Below are 26,131 nucleotides of genomic sequence, written 5' to 3'. Positions count from 1 at the left end.
AATAAGGAATTCAAAGGAAGCCAACAGCCAGTGAGTACATTAGAATATATCCAGGTGTGTACTCAAGGGATGAAATATTCTTGCTTTTGCTGATGCTGTAAATAAAGTAATTACAAGGCTACTGATGCCTTGTCTCTCAAATATCTTTTCCCAAATATTCCCCCTTTCCCAGCTATCCTAAAACACTCCCCATAGTCAGTAAATCAGAGAAACAGCACCCACTGATGTTTGGCACTTTCTGTGCCAGCAGAACAGGAAGGAAAAACAAGGACACCAAGGGATGCCTTTTGCCATTGTCATGAGCCTCAGAACTTCAGAAAAATAATTATTTTTGCTACTTGAGTGTGCTTACAGAAGTGAATTGACCATGACTGGCTCTCTGTGCTGTAATGAGTGTGTGGCACCATATCAGGGGAAAACAGCCATCAGGTCTGAGAAAGGGGCTGGTTCCCTGTTTTTTGTCACCATTCCTGCTGTTGCTTTCTGAGCAAAGGGTTGGTGCTGGCTGTTTGTGGGAGCTGGGAAAGTGGGAGGTGTTGGCATGGTGTGAGTGTGGTCTAACAGGAAGCTTCACGTGCAGACACATTTTGTGTGGCAGCAAATCTTCTGTTCTCGCTGTGCACTGGATCTGCTTGCAAGGGGAAATAAAATCATGTTATTTTAGAGAACATATTTAATTACTGCTGCATTTACAATAAAACAAGTGTGTTGAAAGCTATAATTATATAATGGGAATATAAAAAGATATCAATCTCCATTCAGGAATAGAAAGGTTTGTCTTTTTAACTAACTGTGCTCTCTCCGGTGGGTTTTCCATGACATAATGGGAGGCATTGGGTCTGGGTTGTGTTGCCTGTTCACATACTGCTTGAAAAATAAAGCAGAGCAAGCTTGAAGAGGTGTCTGAGATAGCTTAGAGATACTTAAATTGAAGATCCTGCAGTGCCAGGAGAAAGGGGAATGGCTTCCCACTGCCAGAGGGCAGGGTTGAACGGGATATTGGGGGGAAATGCTTCCCTGTGAGGACGTTAAGGCCCTGGCACAGGGTGCCCAGGGAAGCTGTGGCTGCCCCTGGATCCCTGGCAGTGCCCAAGGCCAGGGGTTGCAGCAGCCTGGAATAGTGGAAGGTGTCCCTGTCTGTGGCAGGAGTTGACACTGGGGGGTCTTTAAGCTCCCTCCCAGCCCAGCCTGTTTTGTGTCTCCATGATTTGTGAAATGTTTGTCCAAATAAGGAAAAATTATTTAAAAAAAAACCCAGCCCCGATTTCTGCACCAAGTTTGCAGAGAACATTTCAAGTGAGCTCCTTTGTCTCTGGGAATGAAAAACCTCAGAGGAGAGAAGGAGCTGTGGCTTGGGCTGTCACATGGAATAGAGTGTCACTGTGTGAGCTGCCTGGGAGCAGAGAGGGGGACACTGATCACCGAGTCACATCCCCGTGGGAGCCAGCAGCCCGTGCTGGGGGGAGCAGGGCAGGGAGCTGGCAGGGACTGAGCCCTGCCCTGACGGAGAGCGGCGGCTGCGGCTCACTGGGGCGTGTTCCGCCCGCACCATGCCCGGGGAACCCCAGGCCTCTCTGGCAATTTAGGGACCAGGCTCGTTTTTGTTGCACTGGGCTTTTCCCTGCCCTGATGGCAAGAGGAACTGTCTTTTCTGAGCATTCTGGCAGCATGGGGGTAATGGGGGAGCAAGGAGCAGGTGCTTTTCCAGGATGGTTCCTTGCCTATTCCACGGCTCTGGAAGCCATATCCTCACCAGGAGTCTTTGGAAGTTCTGCTGTCAGGCTGCCCTATTCACTGAGGCTGCATTATATCTTGTAATTTCACTCCTTTGTTCACTATATTTTTACCCGTTCTCTCACAGCCTTCTCTTTTTGCTGAGTTACTCATTATGCACTAGAAAGTCTCTGTTGCAGGTGTCAGTTCTAAAATGATCCTGGTTACTGAGAGAGGGGCTAAGAGGCTGGCAGAGCACTGTTTAGTGCCCTTTCCCTGGGCACTGAGATTAATGTGTGCTGCTTTCAGCAAGATCTCATTGCTTTGGGAAGGGCAATAGCCCAGTCACTTCATTATTCTGCTGCTCTGCACAAGTGCCAGTGGAATAGAAATGCTTTCAGTTTCCAGACGACCCTTTGGGTGCTTGAGACAAATGCTTTCAAAAGCTGCTCCACACTTTCTTTTTTTGTTGTTTTTTTTCCTTGTCAAAAGTGGCAAAACTGTAAATCCCTTCATCACTTGCTCTAGCACATCAGACCTGCAACCTTTTTGAACGCCTTCAAAATAATGGACAGTGTGCTTTCACTGGTAGGCACTTAACCAAATCATTTGTCTATTTATTTGTTTTCCCAAGAGGGTATTTTATTACTGACAGCATGAGTCAGGACAATTGAAGGTTGCAGTGAAATATTGCAGCCTCTACTGTGATGCAAGTGGAATGAAGTGATACCTTAGTCATACTGAAAATAAACAATTCATGTACCTTATGCTTCCTTAGCCCTTCCCAGCTACTCCTGCCCCCAAAGCACAGCATTTTAGGAGCTCCTGGGAGAGGGAATGTTGTTCCTCAGCATTTGTGTGCAAACAGGTTGTCAGCATGGGTTAAAAACGTGTCCATGGTTGTTTTATGGAGAGAAGGTTTTTATGGAGGACAGACAGCAGCTGGCACTCTTGGGTTTTATTCCAGACTTCACTGACTAAGGCAATGCTGAGTCTTCTTGTGCATTATTTACACCATTTTTAAAGAAGGAGTAACAAAAATAGCTGTTTTACAGGAACATTTTGACTTAATTGTGAAGAGCTGTATGGCTCAAGTAGAAAAATTACTTCAGGGAAAATTTTTATTTTATTCCTGTTTGTCTTTTGAAAGAGGATTGAAAAGTGGATTGTATTTTCAGCAGGATTGTCCTTGTTCATGCCCTGAAGTCCCCTGAGCTGTGCCTGAGGGCCTGGGGGGCTTATGTTGACACAGGCGTGGGGAGGATGTTGCAGATGTGATTGTCCTCACCCTGGCTTCCTGTTTTTGACTGTAACTGGCTGTGATACACCAGGCCAGGGTCCCCCTTGATCTCTCACTGCCAGCTCTTCTAACAGACATCGTTCTGTGTGCCAGTCATGAAGCCCAGCTTCCCTTGCCTTGAAGGGGTTAATTTTCTCAATAGTTTTCACAGCTCCTGTTGGCGATGGGGTGTGGTGGCAAAGGAGAACGTTTTGAGTGTCATTCCTAGTTTTGGTACCTTTCAGCTGCCCTTTTCTTCTCTCCCCTCTGATTTTATAGTTCCCTGCTCCAGCCAACACAATTATACAGTTATTCTGCTGCACAGAGGAGCTGTTGGCATCCTCTCCTCCTGTATTACCCTGGTGCAGAGGCAGAGTGGTGGCAGAGATGCAGAACTGATACCAGTGGAACCAGGCCAGGTGAGATTCAAAAGGCAGAGATAAGAAACAGTGCTTTTCAAGGGATTGGGTTTGCCAGGGAGGAATGATGGAAAGGAATTGCAGTTACCTGATCCATCTCCTTTCTCCTCCTGCCTTGCAGAGCACGTGAGCATCTGCTCAAATGTCACTGAATGTCACCTGGCTCGGGCTAGGCAGGTGCCCAGTGCCTTGGGGTCTCTCTGGGCTCCAGGCTGAGGGGACAGCGATGCTGCTGTGGTAATTTGGGAGGGTGGAGGATTCAATGTTCTTGAAAAGCTATTTGCATAAAGGTTTGCAAGGAGATTGTGAGTGAGAGTATGTTCAAACTGAGCAGTGAAATCTGCACAGCTTGTCTTTCTCATCCATCTGCTTGGAGCATGTTATCTCTATTTTACAGATTACATTTGGTCTTCCCATTCCAGGAGGATCTGTTGAGCCTCAACAGTCATGGCAGAGCCCTCCTGGAAGGTTACACTGGAGAAGCAGGAGGTGGGATTTCATGCTCAGGAGGACAACTGAGGAGGTGCAGGGATGCTCTGTCACCTTCCTGGGCCTGGCAGGGCAGCACGCTGACTCTCCTGCTTTACCCCACTCCTGCTCCTTTCCCTGGCTTCCCCAGCTGGCATTCTGTCTCCTCTGTGCTTTCTTGACTCCTGGCCGGGCTGTAGCTTCCTCTCACGGGGCTCACCAAGAAAATGCCCTTTGCAGTGAGCCTGGCAGGTGCTGGGAGGCAGCAGGGGTTAAAGCCAGGCTTTCCTGCTGCTCTGCCTGCTCAGGTGTGCTGGGAGGGGATCACAATGGACGAGCAGCAGAGACAGCTCTGTGCACACAGGCAGAATTCCAGCCTGGCAGCTCAGCTTCTGTCCCTTTATTACTTTATTTACTCTTTCTTGGTACCTGTCCTTACTGAAAAGACTTGCCTATCAGCTGCTGTATTTTTTTTTCCTTCTTCCTGCTGAGTCATTGCACAGCTCACCAGTCCTTTGTGAGCTTTGCTTTCTGGAATCCTGACTCAGTTGTCATGTCCCTTTCTGCTCTCCTGCATCCAATGTACCACACTCCATCCAAGCACTCCTGCAGTGCTGCTCCCATGGTCCCCTCTGTCATCAGGGTGAGTGAGGCATGTTCTAGTGGCAGGATTTGTCCTGTGCTCAGGGACCTGTTACTTCTGTGATGTTCACATTTTGAAATTGTTCATTTTCTTTGCACAGAGGCAGCTGGTGGATGCAGACACGTTCTCCTGGAGTTGAGGGGACAGGAAACCTTGTTTGCTTTTGATTTTCCATGCATTGCACTGCTGGCATCTGCCTAGGCAATTCAACACCTTTCATAGTTTTCATCCCCTAGAATGTATTAGAGAAGGCCTCTGTTCTTTGAGTATCTTTTCAGTCTTGACTACGAATGTATAGTTCACTGTTTTCTTCTTTCTTTATCCCTCCTTCCTTCTGCCTTTAAAATTGGGTTGGTATTTCAGAGACTTTCTTGTCTGCCCTGATATAAAATTAAAGAGGTTTCATAAGCCCACAAAATTTTGAAGCAGTGCAATTAAAATGTTTTGTTTTAAAAGGTTGCATTTTTCCCCCCAATTTTAAAATCCCCTTGTTCTCAGTCACAGGTTGTTTCTGTAATTCCTTTGTTTTGTTGTTCATAGTTTGCTTTTAAAATTAAAACACAAATATGACCTCTCATTTTTCCCAGAAGTGTTTGTGTTTCACTTGCTTCCCCCCCCAGTTAATTAGAAATAACAACAACCAACCAAACTATTCCTTTTTCCTGATCTCTGCCATTTCCAGGGGACTGGGGTGATGTTTCATGATGAGGCACTGAACGCCCCTCCACACCCAGGGACTCAGCTCCAGCATTGGCAAAGCAAAGATGAATGTCCAGACTCTCAGTTAGTCAGAGAGACACAGGCTGAGAGCAGGGCAGGGTCCTGAGCCTGGTTTTGCAGCCAGATCTGGTGAGTGGCATCCTGCCTGTGCTGGAATTACTGATCCTGAGGGCTCCCCCAGCCCAGAGCTTCTGGGATTCTCTGGTGTGCAGAAGCCCCAGGGGCTCAGGGGCAGGAGGTGCCCAGGGCAGAAGGAGGTCTCTGAGGTGTGATGTCCCTCATGAGCTCTGTGCAGCCACAGCCTGCAGGTGACCCACAGTGCTGCTGTGGCTGCACCAGATGTCCCCACCCTGGAGCTCTGCTCTGCCCTCAGCAGCTCCTGAGGCCTGGCAGCTCTCCTGGCCCAGCACAAGGCCAGCCCTGTGTGGAATGGGTGCGCTTCTCCCCCAGGGCAGTGTCTGTGGAGCTGGGCAGGTCCCTCTGCTGGGTACCAGGTGGAGATGGGAGCTGCTCCCTGCAGGAGCCCCGTCAGGGCTGGCCCTGGAGGTGCTGCCTCTGAGCTCTTTAGGGACACTGCTGTCTCAGGCCAGAGCTTCCCTGCTCCATGATCCTGCTCAGGCTTTCTGTGTGTAGCGTGTCGCTTTCTCTTCTCATTTTCTCCTCTTTGGAAGGAGTTCATAAAGTAATGAGTGAGGAGGAGGTGTTGCATAAACTCTCCATGCTCAGAGGTGCAGGCTGGGGAATGGGGAAGGGCAGAGCTCCGCTCTTGAGCCTTCTCTGACAGAGCCTTCTGGTCTTCCCCGGGAGAGTGCCCTGATTGCCTGCTGGGAGCTGGGCTGGCTCTTGTCTCTGCTCCATCAGGATGCAGCATTTCATGGCATGGAGTGAGTGAGAGCAGGGTGTGATCCCCTGCACGGGAGGGTATTGTTCTCCCTGAGCCTGGATTCTTCTTCCTCCAGTCCCTGATAAGGTATTTGATAATTCCTTATGTGATGGACTGGGAAATGGAAGTTATTTCCTGCTTTAGGGCCACTCCTCTTCTGAAACACTGGACGACTTACGTGAGCTGTCAGTTACTTTGGTTTTGGAAAATGGATGATATAAAGCATAAGGAGATACTCTCTTTACACACCTCTTACCTGCTTTGATGTAAGCAGTCCTTACATTGATGTTTTATGATCTCCTGGCATATCCAAGTACAGCTTTTAGCATAACTGGTGTCCCTGTTTATTATTAGAAGTCCATATAGTACAGGTTACACCTGGTGTTTCAGTCTTGTGCTCCTCTGAGCAGCTTTAGAGTTAAGGTTTGGGTTTATGATGTACCATCTCTCAGTCTCCCCTCCAAAAAGAAAAATACATCCAAATTAGACTGAAGGCTTGGCTAATTGTTCTTTCTGTATTCATCTGTGAGGCAGCAGGAAACCAAGCAGCAGGGTTTCCATTGAGAGCAGCCGTGTGCCAGCTTGGCTGCCTTTGTCCCACACTGCCTGTGGGTGTTGAGGGGAAAAGGGACAGTAGTGGCTGCAGCTGGACCCTTGAGAGCCAGCAAGGGAGAGTGAGGAGCTCTTTCCTGGTTATTGGGGGTTTATTATTCACTGAAAGTGCTAATTAACAACTGTAAATTATTCCAAAAGCCAAAGTAAATGTGTTCCTGGTTGTTAAAGACTTCATCAGTGCTGGGTGTGTTGTCACTGAGGGGAAATGTGCTCTGAGACACTGCAAGAGGGTTTGTCCACTGTGCCCTGAAGGTCTGCAGCCCTCAGGCACTGCTTCTCCTTGTCCCCCCTGTGTCGTCTGCACCCCTCCCACTTCCATCTTCCCATTCCCTGCCTCAGAAGTGCCTGTGCAGGGGGGTGGCAGGGCAGGTCTGTCCCAGTGCTCTGGGAGCCCAGGGGATCATTCACGGCTGTGCTGTCGAGAATTAAATACAGTGTGGCTTTGCACATTCCCTGCCCGTGTGACCCCCACCTGCTTAAATCTGCCCCTGACGATGGCTTGCTGCAGTTGGAGGCCTCCATTTAATTCCATTTAGCTGGTCAGGAGCTATCCAATAGGAACAGTAATAATGAAATGTATAAGTAGTGATTTCTAGATGGAGAAAGGACTGAGCCAGCCTCCTGTTTGCTTTTGATACCACTGAAGTACAGTGATAATAGGAGGGTAGGAGGAGGGCTGTTGTAAATATGGTGCAAGGACCACCCATCATTTAAGACTATTTATTTAAGTCAAAATAACTGAGCTACTCTTTATTTACTTGCTTATGCTTATCTTTTATTATTTGTTCAGCCATTCAGGTTCTGGTGTCCCAGAGTTCATTTCCATTCATTTCCTTGTAAGAATTCACTAGCAAGTGTGCTTGGGGTGGGTTTTGTCCCCTGGTTTTAACCACAGAGTGCCCCAAAACGATGTACACAGGCAGTTTGGATGTATTGGATGGATAGAAGGTGTGGGATGGACAGAAAGTACAGCTCTGGGTGGGTGTCAGCCTCCATATAAATGTTTTACTTGGAGAAAGGTTTCCCCGCTCTGCAGCTGCCTGACCGGGCAAGGCTGAACATTGTCTCATGTTATGAACAGTTGTCATTTAGCAGCACATGGGGCTGATTGTAACTGATGAGGTGATTGCTCTTGATCATTCCATGTGCTGAAAACAGTGTTTTCCAGGATGTGCTTCTGTGAGGGAAGAGTAAATTTGCTATGACTTTGCATTGGCACTGAACTACAAACAAACCCCAGATGAGCCCAGGTGCATGTCCTGGATTAGGTTTAGGTCACTCTGTACAATTTGGGGTCTGCTTTGATGTGTGCAGCACTTGGATCAGCTGGGAGAGGTGGGGTTTGTTCTGCTCTGTGTGATGGAGAGGTCTGAGGGCTCCAGCCAGGGGCAGAGCAGCACTTGCTGGGCATTGAGAAGGGCTGGCTGGGACAGAGCTTGGTCTCACCCACACAAACAAAACGAGGAGATTGCAGAGGAAGTGCAGGGAACAGCTTCTACTGAGAGCTTGGTGAGAGGTCCCTGTTGGTGTCTCTTGGGGGAGGACAGCTGAGCCCTGCTGTGGGGTTGAGATCATTCCCACCACACCAGTGGCAGTGGGAAAGGCCCCAGGGCTGGACATGCCACTGCCCCACGAGGAGCCTTTGCTGACATGCCCAGGGTCAGACTCCTTGGCAGAGCAGGAGGGCAGGAGCAGCATCTTCTCCCATCTCCCTTCTGTGTTCCAGCTTCAGAGCTGCTTGCAGCAGTTTATTAATGGTAAATAAGAGGTTCATGCCCTTTTCCCTAGAGGTATTTTTTTTATTACTTTTATACTTGTTCCTGAGTCAAACAAAAGAAATCCAAGCCAGGGCTCAGAGATTCTGATTGTTCAGTGATTTCCTAATTATTTTTCTCATCCTGGGCAAAGTGATGAGAGAAACTTATTCCAGAGCAATTTTTTTATTGACTGTCACTGTGTTCTTCTGAAAGAAAATGCCGAGCACCTACTAAAATAACATCTTTTATGTGTTGCCAAATAAAAGAGCAGGTTTGTTCAGTAATACGTATGCAAAAGCATGAGGATTCTGTGATTATTTTTATAAAGCTTTTTAATAACTAAGAACATGTCTCTGAGCTTGCAAAAGCCGAATATTCCAATAACTTATTCTTTTCATGAAGTGCTTAAAGAAATGCCAGTTATGCAAACTCTGAATGCAGATTCTTACAGCCCAGTTGCACAAAGCTCTTAGTTCCATGTTCCAGTCCCTTCCAGAGAGCAGAGTGCATCTCTGTACTCACTTATGTACTTGGAGATGGATGCTACTGAGCTGAGACATAAAACACAAGCAGGTGAGACAAGAGGATGCCAAAACCATGGTGGAAGGGTAGGACAAACGAAGATGAGTCTATTGCTTTTTGCTGCTTTCAGATTTAGAGATTTACTGAAGGTGGTTTGGGGTTGATTTTACTGTGTACCTACAGAACTGTGCTTGGAGGAAAAGAAACAGTCAGAAGGTTTGTTTATAGTACAGTGTTGGCTTCTCCTCTTCCATCCTCCTTCCTGTCCTTGATGGATGGGAGAAATGTTCAGTTGTTTGGTACTTTGGAACTCACCCAGTGGTGCCAAGGTCCTGCTGGGACACTCCTGTGGCTGTGTGAGAGCATAGGCAGTGCCCTCAAGCTCTGGAATCACAAAATCCTGGGCTGGTTTGAGTGGGAAGGGAGCTCAAAGCCCATCTCATCCCACCCCTGCCATGGCAGGGACACCTCCCACTGTCCCAGGCTGCTCCAGGCCATGCCCAGCCTGGCCTTGGGCACTGCCAGGGATCCAGGGGCAGCCACAGCTGCTCTGGGCACCCTGGGCCAGTGTAAACCTCAAAGAAAAGAACTACTTCCAAATATCTAAATTTATCTTTTTTCTAAATTTATCCCTTTTCAGTTTAAAGCCACGTTCCCCCCTGGGCTTGAGGGCTTTGCTTATGCAGTGAGGGTTAGGAGGGGTTGGGAGATGCTCAGTGTTGGTGACAATAAGAAGTCAATTGGGAATAGAAAGCTGATTCCCAAGGTGAGAGAGGCTGCCTGTGGTACCTGGAGATGCCTTTTTTTGCTAAAAGGGGAACTGCCATGCCCAGGCTTGCCCCTTTGCCCACAGGTTCTAAATTCCAGGTAATCTGGTCTCGTTTGTGCAACTTTTCTTTGCGGGCTCTGAAAATGTGCTTTAAACGCTCTTGCAAATGAATAAATAAAAAGTCTCTTTGGAAGCCTGAAACCACAGTAAAGCCCTTGAGCAAAGATAATTGTCTGACTGTATTGGAGCTTATATTTAAGCAAGTCCAGAGAGCTGGAGCAGGGCAGGAAACCAATATATTAATTAATTTCTGCAGTGCCACTGGCCTTGCCTGCCTCCCTGTGCAGAGGAACATACACGGTGGAAGGGCTGTCATGTCCACTCTGGTGTTTTAAAAATTAATCAAGTAATAGTGCTGATTGCAAAAAAATCTTTATTTAAAACCTTCTATATTTAATTTTTGAAAAGTTTATCTAACTTCATATATTCTTCATCTAAGAAGAGAAATAATGGAAAAAAAAAAAACAAACCCAAACCCCCCACATTCTTTTCCTTCCTTAGAGAAAAAGATTTCAGCCAGCTGAGAATCTCATTTAACAGGTGGAGATGCACATCAAATAGGAAGTGATTCTTTTCTTAAAAAAAAAAATCTTTGTGGGAATAGAAACGCCAGAACTCCAAGTTAGTGTGAGGTGGTTTGTGGTGACCAATTGCCTTCTGTAGCTGAATTTCAGTAATTGGTATTGGGGAGGCCACGAGCCCTTCCACACCACCCTATTGCATTGGGGATGTCACACTCCCTGGGCATAGGTGTGCCATGAATTTAGAATTTGAATGTTGGGAAAAACGGAACATTTGGTATTTAAAGTATTTTAAAACTGCCTTTGTGGCTGTAACTAACATGGGTAATTTTGAAAGCTGTCACAACCAGTAAAATGGGATTTCATTGCAACAGTGCTGATCCTGCCCAGACCCCTATTCCCATGGTTTAGAGTTTCCCAGCCTCCTTTATTTGGGACATGGATAGATCTGCCAGGGAAGCCTGCATTCCACGAGGAGGGCACATGAACCAAAGCGCTGCACAGCACAGTGAGCTTGGTTTAAGTTTTTGACTCCCACCACCCACAGTTGCAGTTCTGAGACCCTCACATATCCACATCCCCCAGGCTGAAACCCACTGAGCTCAGCTCAGAACCAGGCCATAAATAAATGCATCATGAGAGCCCTGGAGCACCCAGAGTGCGGAGAAATCCAGTTTGCTCTGTGCTGATAATTGAATGATATTTCATTCCAGTGATTTTTAGATATCCTCTTATTGTAATATACTGTTACACTCCTGATTTTCCTTGTGCAGTGCCTTCCCAGCTAATTGGATTTTGGCTCTCCTATGATGAACTTCCATCAAAAGTAGCAATTACTGCTTTCAGCATTGTCCAGTCAATCACAGCAACCCTTTGGTTGTGCCAGGTCCTCACTCTGTGGCCGAGGATTGAACACAATCCATTTAGCATTATTTATCAGGTGGGCTTGGAGCTGCCCTTGCCAGGCTTTTCCAGCTTCGTGTCGTGTGATCCTGGAGTCAGACTTCAGAAATCTTGTTTTATATAATACAGATGGACATAATGTAATCAGGGAGGTGTTGACAAAGCTGATTTGAAACATGTGAAATTAAATCCTCATCAGATCAGCGCTGTCAGCCTGCAGTTCCCATCTCTTCTTTTGTTTTCCCTGGGGCTCATCTGAGAGCAGAGCTATCTCTGCTTTCCATGTTGTGTGATTATTTTCTTCCTTTCCACTGTATTAGTTTTAGTTTCATGGACAAAGAGTTTACTTGGAATATTGGCTGAGGGCTATGTGCATTTTGGTGTTTTCGCCATCTTCCTAATGTAATTTCCTGATTTTTGTGTGTGCTTGTGGTAGAAGTCTGAGGTCAGAAGTGAAGATAGATCAGGGTTTGTCACACGATTCCACTGTCTTGCCCAAGTGTTTATAAACTTTGGGTAAAATCTCAGTTCTTGTTTAATAATTTTTTTTCCTTTCCTGGTGGCAGTAGGCAGCTCATGAGATGTGAAAAGTTGACTTAATTCTGGTGTCATATATTGTAGTGTGGCACCCACAGCACTTTACATCTTGATTGACTTATTTTAAACCTGCTGAAGCAGAGTTTTCAAGGTATTTCTTTGTTGATTCACTGCTGGATTATGTTTCCAAACTGTTATTGAGAATAATGGGATTAAAACTCTACTTGTTACATTCAAAGGACAGGGATGCTCCAGCCAGGCTAGGATGGGTTCTTTTTGCCTTTTGTGCAAATTATTTGAACAAAACAAATGTGAGAGATTTTATCAGATATGGTTTGAAGCTTTTTGGTTTTCAGTCGTGGTTAGTGTCAGCACAGGCCTTAATTAAATTGTAGCCTTTGAGGTAAAATTTATATCTTGGGAAGCATCACTTTGTGTAGAGCTCTAAATCCTCTGGAATTGTTGGTTTGGTCGGGCAGAGCTGTGCTTTTCCATCGGGGGAGCAATCTTCGGGCACAACAACAGTGTGATAGAAGTCATAAATAAACTAATAAATCAGTTCTCAATGGCTCCCACCTCTCAGCTGGAGGTCAGGAAGAAAAGTCACTGGTGGGGGAGCAGCCAGGAGATGTCCCCAAGGAGGAGAACAACTCCAAATCACATTTGGCATTAATCTGAGGAGCCCATTGCCTGTCCAGCTGAGGAATGGGGATCTGGCAGGGCTCTCGCACCATCAGCACCTGGGGAAGGAATTTGTCTCCATCCTGTGTCCTGCATGAGCTGGGGTGGCACATGGCACCCAGGCCATGACAATTGTGTTCTTCCCTGCTGTGGCCCTGGGGCTGTGCCAGAGAACCTGAGTGATGGGAACAGACACTCCCACAATGTTTTAAAAGTTCTGGTTTTGTTTAACTTAAGAAGCTGTTTCCACAAACCCCCTTTTTCTGATTCTTCCCTTCTTATGCAAACAGAAATGTGAAAATATGTTGGATTTGTGGATGTGGGACTCCCTCAAAGCCAAAGGGGAGGTTCTCATTTAGTGAAAGGTGTATTTAAAATTTACAGTATTAAAGGCAAGCAGTAACTGTAGAGTTTAGGGACGTTAAGCTGAATATTCATCTATTTAATATGAAGTTTACATTTACTTGAGATAAAGTTCACTTAATGCAAATCACCCTACAGATCTCCTGTAGGTGTTTCCTGGCCCGTGATACAACTCAGTGTGAGCAGGCAGAACTTGATGCTTGGATAAGGCACCAGAGGGTTTTAATTCCTGATATGGCACAGAAATACCATAAATGAGGGGAGCAGCTAACTGGATTTGAGGAGGAAAAGGACATGAGATGTTTTTTTGATACAGTTGTGTCCTGTACAAATATGTAAGTTCTAACTAAATTAATCAACTTGACCTACCAGAGAACTTCAAAGAGTGGGTGTGAAAGTGGGCAGGGTCTTTTGTGAAATGTCCTGTAAACATTTATTCCAGTACATTTGGTCCTCAATTTGATGAAGAAGGGTTCATTCATCTGCAGGGAATTGCTTAATGGCCTCTGTACACCAGAACTTTTATTAATATAACAGTGTCACGTTTCATTGCAAGGACAGAGCTGCTGAGAAGCTGAGGAAGTGGCATTTTAAATAAAATTCTATTTCTATTCTAATGGCCAGGATTAAATTTTGTAGTGACTTCTCACTTATTTACATCTGCCTCAAATATCTATACCCAAATGGAGCTGTTGTAGAGCAGCTCTGTAGTTGGTTTGGCCTTTAGTGTTTACAAGACCCATGTGTCAGTGTTTTGTGTAAGTGCTCCTGGGATTTGAGGTATTTTCCTCTCCTGTGGAAAAGAATTCATGGCAGAAAAAAGATGATTTGTCTTGTTTCAGCTTGACATGTGTGGTGAATCAGACATATGTATGTTGTGTTATTTATTTATTATATAAATTAAAATGATGTCAAATATACATAATGCACATGCATATAAAATGTATGAACGTGATTATACCTAGAGATAATATTCCAGGCTTGTCTTGGGGTGAGGCCAGAGTTTTCCCTAGGCCAGCTGCTTGGAAAGCTCCTTCGTTCCCCAGCTGTTGCTCTGAGGTTTTACATGCCCAGAGGAAACATTGTAAAAAGGAGAGTGTGTTCAGAAGCTCTTTTCTTCCTGCTCTGCCCCCTTTCTGCCCCCACTCCTCTCCCTGTTTCATTGCTGCAAGTTCACAAAGTTATTTTCCTTCATCCAGGCCACTGATGGGCAGAAAAAAGCACCCAAACTTAATCCATAAGGGACTAATATTACCTGCAGCATCTTCAGCCTTCCTTGCTCTCTGTCTCAGATGGCATGGAATTAAATAGTGGCTATTAAAAATTAACAAGGGTGCACAGATGGTTATCAAGTGCTGATAATTGTGTCAGAGAGAAAATCTTCAGTATAATTTCCAGTATTTCTGTGATGTTGTGACCAAGTTTGAATTTCCCTCAGCAGTAGAATATTTCCCTCAGCAGTAGAAGTCTGGCAAAAGCTCAAAGAATTGACGGTTTTAAAGGCTCAATTTTGCATGTGGAGCTTTTCCAATTTGCAGTAAAAGTCCAGAACACCTTCACAGGATGAATAATGGGATTGCATTTTGGGATCTCAGTGGGAAGGGTTTGTGAAGAGTTTATCATGGAAGTTTTATAGACAGTGATTAAAGAAATGATGTGAGTAGATAGATTGGAGTGTGGTAAAAAGAGCTGAGTGCTGTGACATCCACGCTGATCCAGTGTGAGGGTACAGACCCTGAACATGATAATTTAGAATAGGATATAGCATCCTCTGCACTCAGTCTCACCACTGCAGCCACCAATTTCAGAGCAGAAATCTGTCAGGATCTGCCAGAAGATCCTCTCTATCCCTGAGAAGCTGGGTAGTGAATCCATCTGTACTCCCAAGTGCTGATAAAGATGTAAATGCAATCCCATTATTTTCAAGTCTTTAAATGAGGAAGCACTTTGATTGCTTTAACTGCTGGAGAAGGTGGGTCTTGATCTCATCACCCATCCTTCCATTCTGTCACCTCAGAGAGTCAGGCTGACCTTGCTGTGGATAATTTGTTTAGAATCTTTTTATTCAGGTGCAATGTGGTCAAACCCCAACATGTAGAAATCTTCAGGAAAACTGTATTGAGCCTTTTTCAAAATCATGACATTGATTTAAAAAGTTGAGGTTTTGTGGGGGTTTTTTTGGTATGGGTTTTTTTTTGTTGTTGTTTTTTTATGTCTTGTTTCTGAGTTGCACAACTTAGTTTCCTCTGCTTCAAAGTAAGTAGGAAACCTCTCCTGTGGTGGAGCTGGGGCTGTGAGGCCAGGTCTCTTTCTTCTGATATGCAAAGGAAAATTGAGGAGGCAAATTTTTAGTCTTTCAACGCCCAAATTCCTTTAAGCATCTATTGCAAAGGTGAGAGTCTCCTTTCTGAGCTGACATTGCACCTCTGTACTCCAAATCATGGCTTTTTCCTGCAGATGTTTTTCAGCTCTCTGCAGCTGTCCCCAGGCAGGTGCATTTCCTCCCTCCTGAGGACAGCAGGTGATGCTGGGGTGGGAATGACAGAGACCCCACAGTGAGCAGCACTTCCCTGGGGCATTCTGACTTTTGCTTTTGAGGCTCATTTTCTCTGGGATGTGTTTTTTATTGGAGCAGAAATATGATCACAAAGCTGGGGATGAAATGATGTGGGCTGTAATTCCTAACCCAGCCGTGCCATTAACAGCAGTGTTAATTACTTCATCCTTAACCCTCTTGGAGAGAACAAAGCAGAGTTAAATGATTTGGCCCAGTGTCAAGCAGCATGTTGGGGTTTCAGAACTTCACATCTTGGATCTGAAGCAAAGGAGTTTTATTAACTGCCTTTCACCAGGCGTGTTTCAGTCAAGTGGTGCATAAATCAGCAGGGTTAGAAACCAGCCCTTCTTGCCCATGCCTTTGCACTGCTGATTATCAAAATGCTTATCCTAAATACATAAGTGGTGATCTATTAAGGGAATAAAAGCCTGGCTGAATATCATGTTTAATGAAACTAGAATGGGTGATACCAGACTTTGAACAGGCCTTTGGTACTTCAAGTCTATGCTATAATCTCTGCAAAGACACATTTACACAAACAGAAAGTGAAAAAAAAATACCTTTCTACAGAGTGCTGTCATGTGGAGGCGCTGAGGGGCTTTTATGAATTCTTTCTCAGTTTTCATTTTGAGCCTGTGATCTCTGTGCAGGCTTGGAATAACCTTCACAGGATATTTGGAAGATGGCTCCTTTTATGAAGAAAAGCTGGGCCTGGTCACATCAGGCTGATTTGCAGTGCTCACTCTTCAGGTAGAATCAGGAAGAGATGAGAGCTGATGGATCAGGCCTTGGGATGTGGAGTCAAACTAAGATTTGGAAGCTGTTATTCCCATTTCAGGCAAAAAGAGGAGGAATCAAAAGTGTGTAATTCTCCTTACAAATGTGTGTTTCTCTTGCTGTTTGCCTGGGCAATGGGAGCCATTTTTCTGAAGTGGACTGAAAATCACTCCTCTGCATTTTGCTGTGTTGTGAGACTTGCAAATTGTGCAGTGATTAAACAAAATTATCTACTGATTGGTTAGGAAGTGCAGATTTCTCTCCACCAAATTTACACTCTTGTCCTGCTTGTATAATGAGGAAGTGGGAGAAACTCAGGAGTCTGTGGGATTTCTGGACGTGTAAAATCATTTCATGTTGTCATAAAACTGAGCACTGTAACAGTCTGGGTGTGAGATTACCCTGGAATTGTCAGTGACAATTATATCAACTTCCAGTTAATTGTATCAATATGCACCTTGTGTCCTTTGCAGAATGATGAAGTCCTCTGTCCACGCAGAAGAAGATGACTTTGTCCCAGAGCTGCAGAGGAGCATCCACCCCAGGGAGCGGCCGGACTGGGAGGAGACGCTCAGTGCCATGGTAAAGAAACACCTGGGCTGCCCCTTCTCTTCCCATCATCTCCCATTCTGAGCACTCTGCTCCTCTAGTCCATTTGTACTCCCTGAGTTTCAGCTTTTTAAATGGATTGGACAATACTTTGAACAAGGCCAAAATGCTTTCCTTCCTCTGGCAGTTTGTCAAGGAGAGGGAAGGAGCTTTCACAATGCTTCTGCCCTATTAATACGTGCCCCAAAGCAGGTCTTGTAACCAATTAAAAGGTCCATAATGTCACAATGATTTTCAGTCTGCATTAACCTCTTTTTCAGCAAGACTTCTGAGCATGAAGGGAACTTCTTGTAAAAATGTGCTCTTTGAAGCATGCAGCATTGTGAAGGAATGAGATTTTAGCAAAATGCTGGCTAAGTCTACATAAATAAAACCTCAGCCTGAGAGCAAACGTGCCATCAGAGGGACCAGAGCTGCAGAAAAGCACACACAAAGGTGCTCTTTTAATCTCAGAGAGGGCACTCAGGTGGGCAGTGGGCCAGAGACAACTGGATTGCCTTAATATTCATGGGGGTTTTTGAAGCCACAGTTTCTTTGGGCGCCCTGTGCCAGGGCCTCAGCACCCTCACAGAGAAAAATTCCTTCCCAATATCTCATCTAACCCTTCCCTCAGCGGTGGGAAGCCATTCCCCCTTGTCCTGTCACCCTCTGCCTGTGTAAAGTCTCTCATACACCTATTTATGAGCCCCTTCAGGCCCTGCAGGGGCTCTGAGCTCTCCCTGGAGCCTTCTCTTCTCCAGGTGAACAGCCCCAGCTCTCCCAGCCTGTGATTGTTTGCACTTTTCACCTTGTAATTTTTTTTCCTTCCTTGTGTATGGCTGTTTTTGCCTTCTCTCCACCTTGGCCGCAGTTGGAGCACTGTCTGTTCCCATCAGTGTTGCTCAGGCAGCAGCACCTGCTCCCAGCTCAGAGCTTCCCACACTCTGGGGTCTGGTGGGAGTCACTGTGTGACACCTCACTGCTGTCTGTGACCTCCAGCTGTGTCTCAGAGCTGTCAGGCTGTAATTCAGTGTCCTCACCTGGGACACAGGTTTCCTGGCACATCTCATTAGTGTTGGTTTTTTTCTCCTGGTTGACTTGCAGTGAAGGGAATGTTCACCTGCTTGAGGCTGTTGTGCTCATGGACATTGTTCAGTGTTTATTTTACCCTGCATCATGCTCCTCTGCCCAATTAAATCACACTTTGGAACGTGCCCTCTTGCACAGCGCTGTGCCAGCAATGCCAAAACTGACTGGTCCAGTGGAGAAGAGATTTAGAGGATGATAAACAGGGAAATTCCCAGCTGGGATTGCTGCACAGTGACTTGGTGTGATGAAGGACAGTAAAGCTGCTGAACCTGTGTTTAGAGTGGCTGGATTTGTGCTCACGGTGTTGGTTTGACCTCAGGGTCCTCTGAATACAGTGTAAAGAGGGGGGAGAAAAATCTGTCTTGTTTGTGTTTACTGTGGTGAGTGAATCAAGTTTCCACTTTCCTTACCTGCAGTCAGGGGCAATATTCAGATGTAAATATTTGCAGGACCTTTTTCAGCACTGACAGAGTTCTCTGTTTAACCAGCATATCTTCAATATTCTGCCTTTTCCCTGATCATTTGAAGCCTGAGGTTTCTTCCCTCCCTCTGTTCCTTCACTTTGCATTTTTAGCAGCCTCTGCTTCAACCTTGTCCCAGAGACTGCTCTTTGCATGCTATGTGGCTGTCTCACAGTGCCACAGTACATCTCATTTTTGGTTAGTTGTTGTTGAAGATGCAAATTTTAGGTTTTGTTGCTGCTTGAAGCCCCAGCCCCCAGGGAATGGAGGATGCAGGGTTGGAAAAGTTGTTCCCTTCATTGGTTCCCCTGGCTGGAGCCCTGACAGGCGCCAGGCTTTGTCACCTCACATGAATTCACCTTCTCCCAGGTGAGTAAAGGCTGAGACAAGGGACACTGGAGAGCTGGGGAAGTCCTGGCACTTGTCTCCTGAGCTTTGCCTTGGAACATGCTTTTATTAAAAAAAGTCAATTTATGCATTCACAGCTACATGAACAAGTCGTCCCTACTCTTCCTTCCCCGTTTTATCCATAATACTTTTCAAAGGGCTTATTATTAATTTATAGAAGTGCTTTGTTTCCAGAGCTTTTTCTTAATAAGAAATAAACTGAAGGTCTTTCTAAATGTGTGGAGGTTGATGTCCTCCTATACTGTAAATATAAGGTGACAGAACCTCTTTATTTTTAATGTTTCTGTCATTGCCGGTTCATTTTCAGCACCTGAGTAGCTTCAGTCCTTTGTTTGATGCAACTTCTTTTGTCTTCTTTAGTTTATTATTTATACTTTCATCTGCTTTTTAGCACTGCTCGTTTTGTGTTTGTGGTTCAGCAGAAGGGCAAGTGATTCTGTGTTGGAGACCTGGTTTGTTTGGGGGGAATCCTAGAATTGGGAAATGGTTTGGGTTGGAAGAGACTTTAAAGCTCATCCAGTTCCACCTCCTGCCATGGGCAAGGACAGCTTCCACTGCCCCAGGCTGCTCCAAGTCCCTCCAGCCTGGCCTTGGGCCCTGCCAGGGATCCAGGGACATCTCTCCCTCAGTATTTCTGGTGCAATTCTGTGTTGTAGGTGAGGTGCAGGCTGAAGGAGAGGCAGCCCTGCTGGACAGAGTTCCCAGGAGCTGGGTAATGAGGCAGCTGCCTGGAGCTCCTCAAGCATTGCCATATTTTGTATTCCCCCCCGACTCATGCCCTGTATTTTTAGACTTTAGGTGTATTAGACACATTTTTTGTGTCTCAGCCCCCAATTCCCACTGTGCTGCACCTGCTGGGTAACCTTCACACATCCTGGGATTTCTGCCTCTGCTCCACTTCAGAAAGTGCAGTTGATGATATTGACTTTCTTCATAGAACACTTCTGAGTTCTGGAGCTGCAAAGCCCCGAGTGAGCCAAGGAAAATTGCAGTTTATGGATTTTCTAACATTTCTCCAAGACAGTAATGTTATTTTAAAGGAAAGGGGTATCTTTTTCTTGTCAGGCCCTGCTGAGTGCTCTGTTTCTGAGTTGCAAGAAATGAAGTTGTGAAAGAGCCTTTATATAATATATCTCACATGAGCCTACAAAACAGCTGTCCTCAGCCTGCATTAACTTTAGCATAAATTGATGCTTGTGCTTAATATTACATTTACCACATGTTGCTGACCTCCTGAGTTCCTCCTTTCTCTTCTTCATGAGTTCAGGGAGTTGCACTGTTTGAAAGCACTGAGCCCATGGCTCTCCCCCCATCAGGCTGCTGTGCTTACTGACCCTCTGGTCCTGCCTTGTCTGAATTTTGTTGTGAAGCAGCATTAAGATGCTGAGATAAACACAGAAATCTTCATTTATGCACCCATTGCAAATGTGCTTACAGAGAGGTGCCACGTGAGCTGCATTCACCTGACACTGGAGATCAGGGGAATGCACTCAAAAAAGGACCTGGAGCTGCTGGGGCAAGTCCAGAAAAGCCATGGGGCTGCTCCAGGGCTGGAGCCAGGCTGGGAGAGCTGGGGGTGCTCACCTGGAGAGGAGAAGGCTCCAGGGAGAGCTCAGAGCCCCTGCCAGGGCCTGAAGGGGCTCCAGGAGAGCTGGAGAGGGACTGGGGACAAGGGATGGAGGGACAGGACACAGGGAATGGCTCCCACTGCCAGAGGGCAGGGCTGGATGGGATATTGGGAATTGGGAATTGTTCCCTGTGAGGGTGGGCAGGCCCTGGCACAGGGTGCCCAGAGCAGCTGGGGCTGCCCCTGGATCCCTGGCAGTGCCCCAGGCCAGGCTGGATGGGGCTGGAGCAGCCTGGGACAGGGGAAGGTGTCCCTGCCATGGCAGGGCTGGCACTGAATGAGCTTTAAGATCCCTTCCAACTTTCTGTGATTCTCTGCATGCTTCTGAAGAAGTCACTTTTCCTGCACTTTTTCAATTCCTTGAGCTTTGGAAACCTTCAGAATATGAGAATATGATTGTCCAAGCGCATGGAAGGATTTTTGTCCCCCTGGTGCACCTCTGGCTGGGATCTCGCCTTGTCTGGGAGTTTTGCTGTCCATAACAAGAGGTGACAGCTGGGGTCAGGTGTGGAATCAGGGTGCTTAGAAAAGGGGAGTCTCTGAATTAATGTAGAAGACTCCGTGAATTTGACAAGTGCACAAGAAGGCAGCAGCTGCAGTTGGTACCCATCATTTTAGGCTTTTGCTGTTGGAATTCCCTTAGGAGAAATGCAAGCTTATAAATACTTTAGAATGGCACAGGGCTAGAGCCTGTCCTACGAAGCCCCTGGAATAATCTTAGCTCTTAGGTCACAGGGGTTCTGAGATCTGTAGTATTTTCAGCATTTGATGCCAGATAGGGAAGGTTCTGTGGCTTATGAAGGTAATAAAGGCTTTTTAATGAGACCTCGATATATCACTGTTAAATCTGGGACATGAGTGAGGAGAAAACTATTTTTAAATGCAATTATGAATGTGTGCAGGGATTAGTGCATTATGAGGGTTTAAAGAAAGATTTTATGTCCTTAGTGTTTGTTTCTCATTCTTTGTACATCACTTGGCCAGTGCTGCCCCAGGTCTTGAGTAGGGCTTCTGCAAGAATAGATGCCAAAAATAGAATACATGGGGCTTCTTTTTTAATTAGTGTTGGTTCATTGGTTGGTTTTTAATTCACAGAAATCAGGCCTGTTTCTGATGCAGACTAACCTCCAGGAATTGTGGAAAAATCTGCATAAAAAGGGAATGTGGTAAATCCATTTGCTTGGCCCTGTAAGCTATAGTGATTTCCCAGCAGTGGTTTACTGAAATGATCTCATTTTAGTTTCTCAGATATGTAGATATAATACCTTTGAACATGTTAAAATTGATATTTTGGAATTTTTTTCCCTGTGTCTCTTAATGCTTTGTATGTGTGTGAACCCACAGCAGAATTTTACAGCTGAGGATATGGCTGGGAGCTCTGAAGTCACTGACAGAGTTTTGTCAGGCTGATCCTGTTCTCAGATGGGTTCCACATCATGGAAAAAATTTCTTGGGGAAAAATGTGCTTTTGAACCCTGACTGCCCAGCTGCAAGTTCTTTTTACAAGTTGAAGGTTTTAAGCTCTCAAGTGCAAGGAGAAGTTTTAGGAGATATGAAGCTGAAATTGTGGGGGTTTTCTGCTATCTTGAAAGGGCTTGAACAAGTCAGTAGAAATGAACTTTAGAATCATGGAATCTCCTGAGCTGGAAGGGACCCACAAGTCATTGAGACAGGAGGGCCAGGGATCCCAGCCATCCCACCCTGTGCTGAGGACATTGTCCAGGTTCTCCCTGAGCTCTGACAGCATCAGAGCCTGATTTCAATGGTTCCCCACCTGAGTGCTCCAGCATTTGGCTTGTGGCTCTAAGTCTGAGGGATCCCTGCCTTAATGCTATAGAAAATGTTACCTGTAGGTTTGGAGGTTGGTTTTGTGCTGCTGAAGGTCCTCAAGCCTGGATTAGTGAGTCAGAGCTGTGTTAATCCTGCAGGAGCTGCACTGGGCAGCATTTTCATGGAGTGGCTGCAGCTCAGGCTGGGCAATGGGGATAACAGAGGGAAGGGTGGAATGGGAGTGGGAGTCCAGGAAGTGAGGACAGCACAGGCACTGATCTTACACAAATGTTTTGGGACAGGCCAGCACACCAGGCATCCATCAGGTGCAATAATATTTTGGTCAAAGCAGTTCTGCTCTGGCATTGCACCAGTAACCTGTATTTCCTATTCAATTCACATCACTTGCTTTTCCTTGTTATTGCTGCATGGGTCTAGCATTATTTTCCCTCGTTAAGCTTTTGGCAAGGGTTTCTGTTGCTGTGTGAGGTTCTTTCTGTGCCTCTTAGGTTAGAGGGGCCTTTTCATTTCACAGGCTGGCTCGCAGCACGGAGCTTGTCCCCGAGAAGCTTTGGAAATTGGGGCGATCACTTAATTGGCACATTGGCTTCCATTTGGCTTTGCCAATTAAATAAATTCAATTAATCCAGAATGGAGACTGTATTTTTGGCAGGAAGTATTAATTCATAGTAATAATTTAATTTTCATAGGCAAGAGCAGCAATAGTTTCTGGTTACATTTAAAGCCTTGCCAGTGTGCGCACTCTGGTACTACAGTGGTGAGCCAGGAGATCCAAATTATATTTTGTAAATATCTGTTTGAAAGTCCCTTTCTATACAACAAAATGAAGGAATTATTTAGAATTTGCTATGGCTGGATCAGCAGCTTTCTGTGCACCATCATCACCAATTTTAATGCACCCTGTTTGTAATTTCTTTCCTAATTCTGGCTCAGCCAGGCTGCTGTTGCTGGTGGTGCTGTTCCTGTGGTGCTGGGGATGCTGCTGTTCCTGCTCCAGGTTCTTCCTGACCCTGAGCTTTGAAGTCAGGATTACACTGTCATGACCCTCCACCTCTTTCCCTCCCACCCTGTTCTGAAGCTGATCTCTTTCTATGCCTGTTTTGTTGTCAGATTACAGGAAATGCCACAGTTGTTCAAAATGTACTTATTTGGGAGATAAAACTTATAATTTATTTACTATCAATCACTTTTCCCTAGTCCCAGCTGCTTAAAAATAAGGTGGAACATTAAGGAAGGGAAAGAAGTCTCTTATTTTTAAGTGGTTCATTTAAAAAAAAAAATTTTTCTTTAATTACTGTCCATGTCTTCTTAGTTACCATAATGCAGGAAAAGATGGAACAGTTTTTAAAGGGTATCAACAGTCTGCTCATCCATCCCCTTCCATTCCCCACCCTAATTTAAGCCCAAGAGACAAATCGTGTCAGAGTTTGTCTTTCTGAAGATTGTAGGCATTAATGCTTGGGTTTTTTTGTCATGATTCAGCCTTCATCATTGTAAAATGATGAATTATTCCATGAAGATGTTGGTAATCATTAGCCTGACTTTTTTATGTCATTCCCTACATTTCTGCCTTGCTGCATGTTATGGGTCACTGCTGTGTTGGTGTAAGGTTGCACATCTTGAGATTTGATCAAATACCATGGTTGCCAGGGCACAGATTATTCATGGAGTCATGGAATGGTTTGGGTTGAAAGGAACCTTAAAAGCCCATCCAGTGCCACCCCCTGCCATGGCAGGGACACCTTCCCCTGTCCCAGGCTGCTCCAGCCCTGTCCAGCCTGGCCTTGGGCACTGCCAGGGATCCAGGGGCAGCCCCAGCTGCTCTGGGCACCCTGTGCCAGGGCCTGCCCACCCTCACAGGGAACAATTCCCAATTCCCAATATCCCATCCAGCCCTGCCCTCTGGCAGTGGGAGCCATTCCCTGTGTCCTGTCCCTCCATCCCTTGTCCCCAGTCCCTCTCCAGCTCTCCTGGAGCCCCTTCAGGCCCTGGCAGGGGCTCTGAGCTCTCCCTGGAGCTTCTCCTCTCCAGGTGAGCACCCCCAGCTCTCCCAGCCTGGCTCCAGAGCAGAGGGGCTCCAGCCCTGGAGCAGCTCTGTGGTCGTTATTCACCTTCCCAGCTCTTGCAGCATCAAGTGTCCTGTTCTGACCTCCAGGTCATTTCTGGAGAGCAGTGTCACCTCCCACGTCCAGCTCGTGTCACCGTTTCTGGAGGGCAGCAGGGGGAGGAGTCCAGCCCCGTTTGTGGAGCTGGTGTGTGATCCCAGGCTGGGCTTTCCCCTCCCCTTGGGCACAGTTAGGGACTCCTGTGTTGTGTTGGTCAGAAGTTTATGGACACTGTGGTATAAAGTGCATGCTGGAGGCAGACACATTCCTCACATTGCTGTGTTGTCACAGGGCTTTGGGCAGGGAGTGCAGTGGATCCCAGTTTTGTGCTCATGCCATTGGACACAGCTCTTCTCTATAAACAAAAGCTGAGCCCAGGTTGGCTTAACACACAGAAATATAAATTCCTGTTAATTGTCCTGACTCAGATGCTGGGGTTGAATGTCAGGCTGCTGTTTTTTTCCACCTTCCCCATCTTGCTGCTGCTGCACTGGGACAACTCCTGAGTTTCTAATCCGATTTATACCTATAACATAACATCACATTGTTATATGCATAATCACTGGCTGTGGCCAGGGGACTTACCAGAGTGGGATTTGCTTGTTTGAGCCTGAATCTATCTCTGTTGTGTTTTATGTGATGAGAAATTGCTTTCTACAATAACAACCCAAAGCTCCAATTGTCCTTTTATATCCAAGCCATAATTAGGATCCCCTTCTCCCTCTGTGCATCAAACAGTAGCTGGGATCTTTGGGGCTTTTTTTTTACCAACAGGAAACTGGAATCAGAAGTATTGTTCTTGTTGGATGTTCTATTTTCTGTGGCTTTTCTCTGTAATTTATTTTGTAGGCTGTACAGAAGCAGAACTCTAACCCTGTCTGCCTTTCACACGCATATTTTATGTGGGATTTTTGTTCTTAAAGAAAGTGCATTCCTGAGCCACTCTGCCATTGTGTGAGGCTGTGTACTGTACCCTGCAGCTCCTGGGCCCAGGGCTTTGGGAATGGTAATCAGGCTCCACTATGGGAATGTCAGATCCAAACTTGGGGCTGTCAGGGAGTTATCATGCTAATGCTGCCCTCAGTAGCTGACCATTCTCTTGTGCTTGGTTGCATCCCTTTTAGCCCTAAAACTGGGGATTCTGTGAAGGAAACACAAGTGTGAGACTGTTCTGCTGAAAATCCCTGGCACCCACTGGGTTCATGTGCAGAGGATCAGTGACAATCTGTGTGTCTTTCAGGCTCACTTGGGAAATGTTGCCATGGCACAAACTCACACTGCTCTGCAGAGGTGAATTTTGGTCACAGTGACAGTGACAGTGCCAAAGGAGGTGCTCAGAGCTGCCAAGCTGCTTGTTCCATGTCTTGGATTCCACTTCAGTGGTTTTACATGGCAGCTGGAGAAGGTTTGACCTACATATCAGTGACCTGCAGATCTTCATTTGAAAACACAGTAGACAAATAGTTAAGAATTTGTTCTTTGCTCATTCCAGGCTGATCCTTTAAACTATGGTAAATGGATGCCCTGGATGAACTCCTCTGTGATGCTAAGTCTCTGGAATGAGAGGTTTCTCTGAATTTGCCAGCTCATGGCAATGCTTTAAAGTGTTTTTTTGTTTTGCTTTTTCTTACTCCCCCCGTCATTTTCATGGAGATTCTGAGAGTAGAAAAAACACATTCTGTGTGGTCCTTTAAAAAAAAGAGAAGAATTCTCTTTTATACATGGAATGAACTAAGTACTGGTTGGAGCAGTTTGGAATTGAGAACCTGAAAAATGGAATTAAAAGTTCTAAGCTCACAAAATGATGCACATTCACATGTCTATTCAATGCAGATTTCTTAGCCATGGGATTAACAATATGCATTGCCAATGTTC

At 45.8% G+C, this 26,131-nt stretch overlaps 1 protein-coding gene across 3 annotated transcripts in view; it reads left to right on the top strand.

Annotated features, from left to right (window-relative positions):
• ARHGAP32 (Rho GTPase activating protein 32) overlaps nucleotides 1-26,131 on the top strand; it is a 244,107-nt gene that overhangs the window by 75,774 nt on the left and 142,202 nt on the right. For all 3 annotated transcript variants that reach the window (XM_064732156.1, XM_064732155.1, XM_064732154.1), the window contains one exon: nucleotides 16,661-16,769. In XM_064732156.1, the coding sequence (XP_064588226.1) occupies nucleotides 16,662-16,769 (108 nt within the window). In that variant the 5' untranslated portion in view covers nucleotide 16,661. Of the gene's footprint in view, nucleotides 1-16,660; nucleotides 16,770-26,131 lie in introns of those variants that run through there.

This window comes from Zonotrichia leucophrys, chromosome 24 (genome assembly GCF_028769735.1).
Source record: "Zonotrichia leucophrys gambelii isolate GWCS_2022_RI chromosome 24, RI_Zleu_2.0, whole genome shotgun sequence".
Taxonomy (NCBI): domain Eukaryota; kingdom Metazoa; phylum Chordata; class Aves; order Passeriformes; family Passerellidae; genus Zonotrichia; species Zonotrichia leucophrys.
This window is presented reverse-complemented; position numbering and strand designations above follow the sequence as displayed.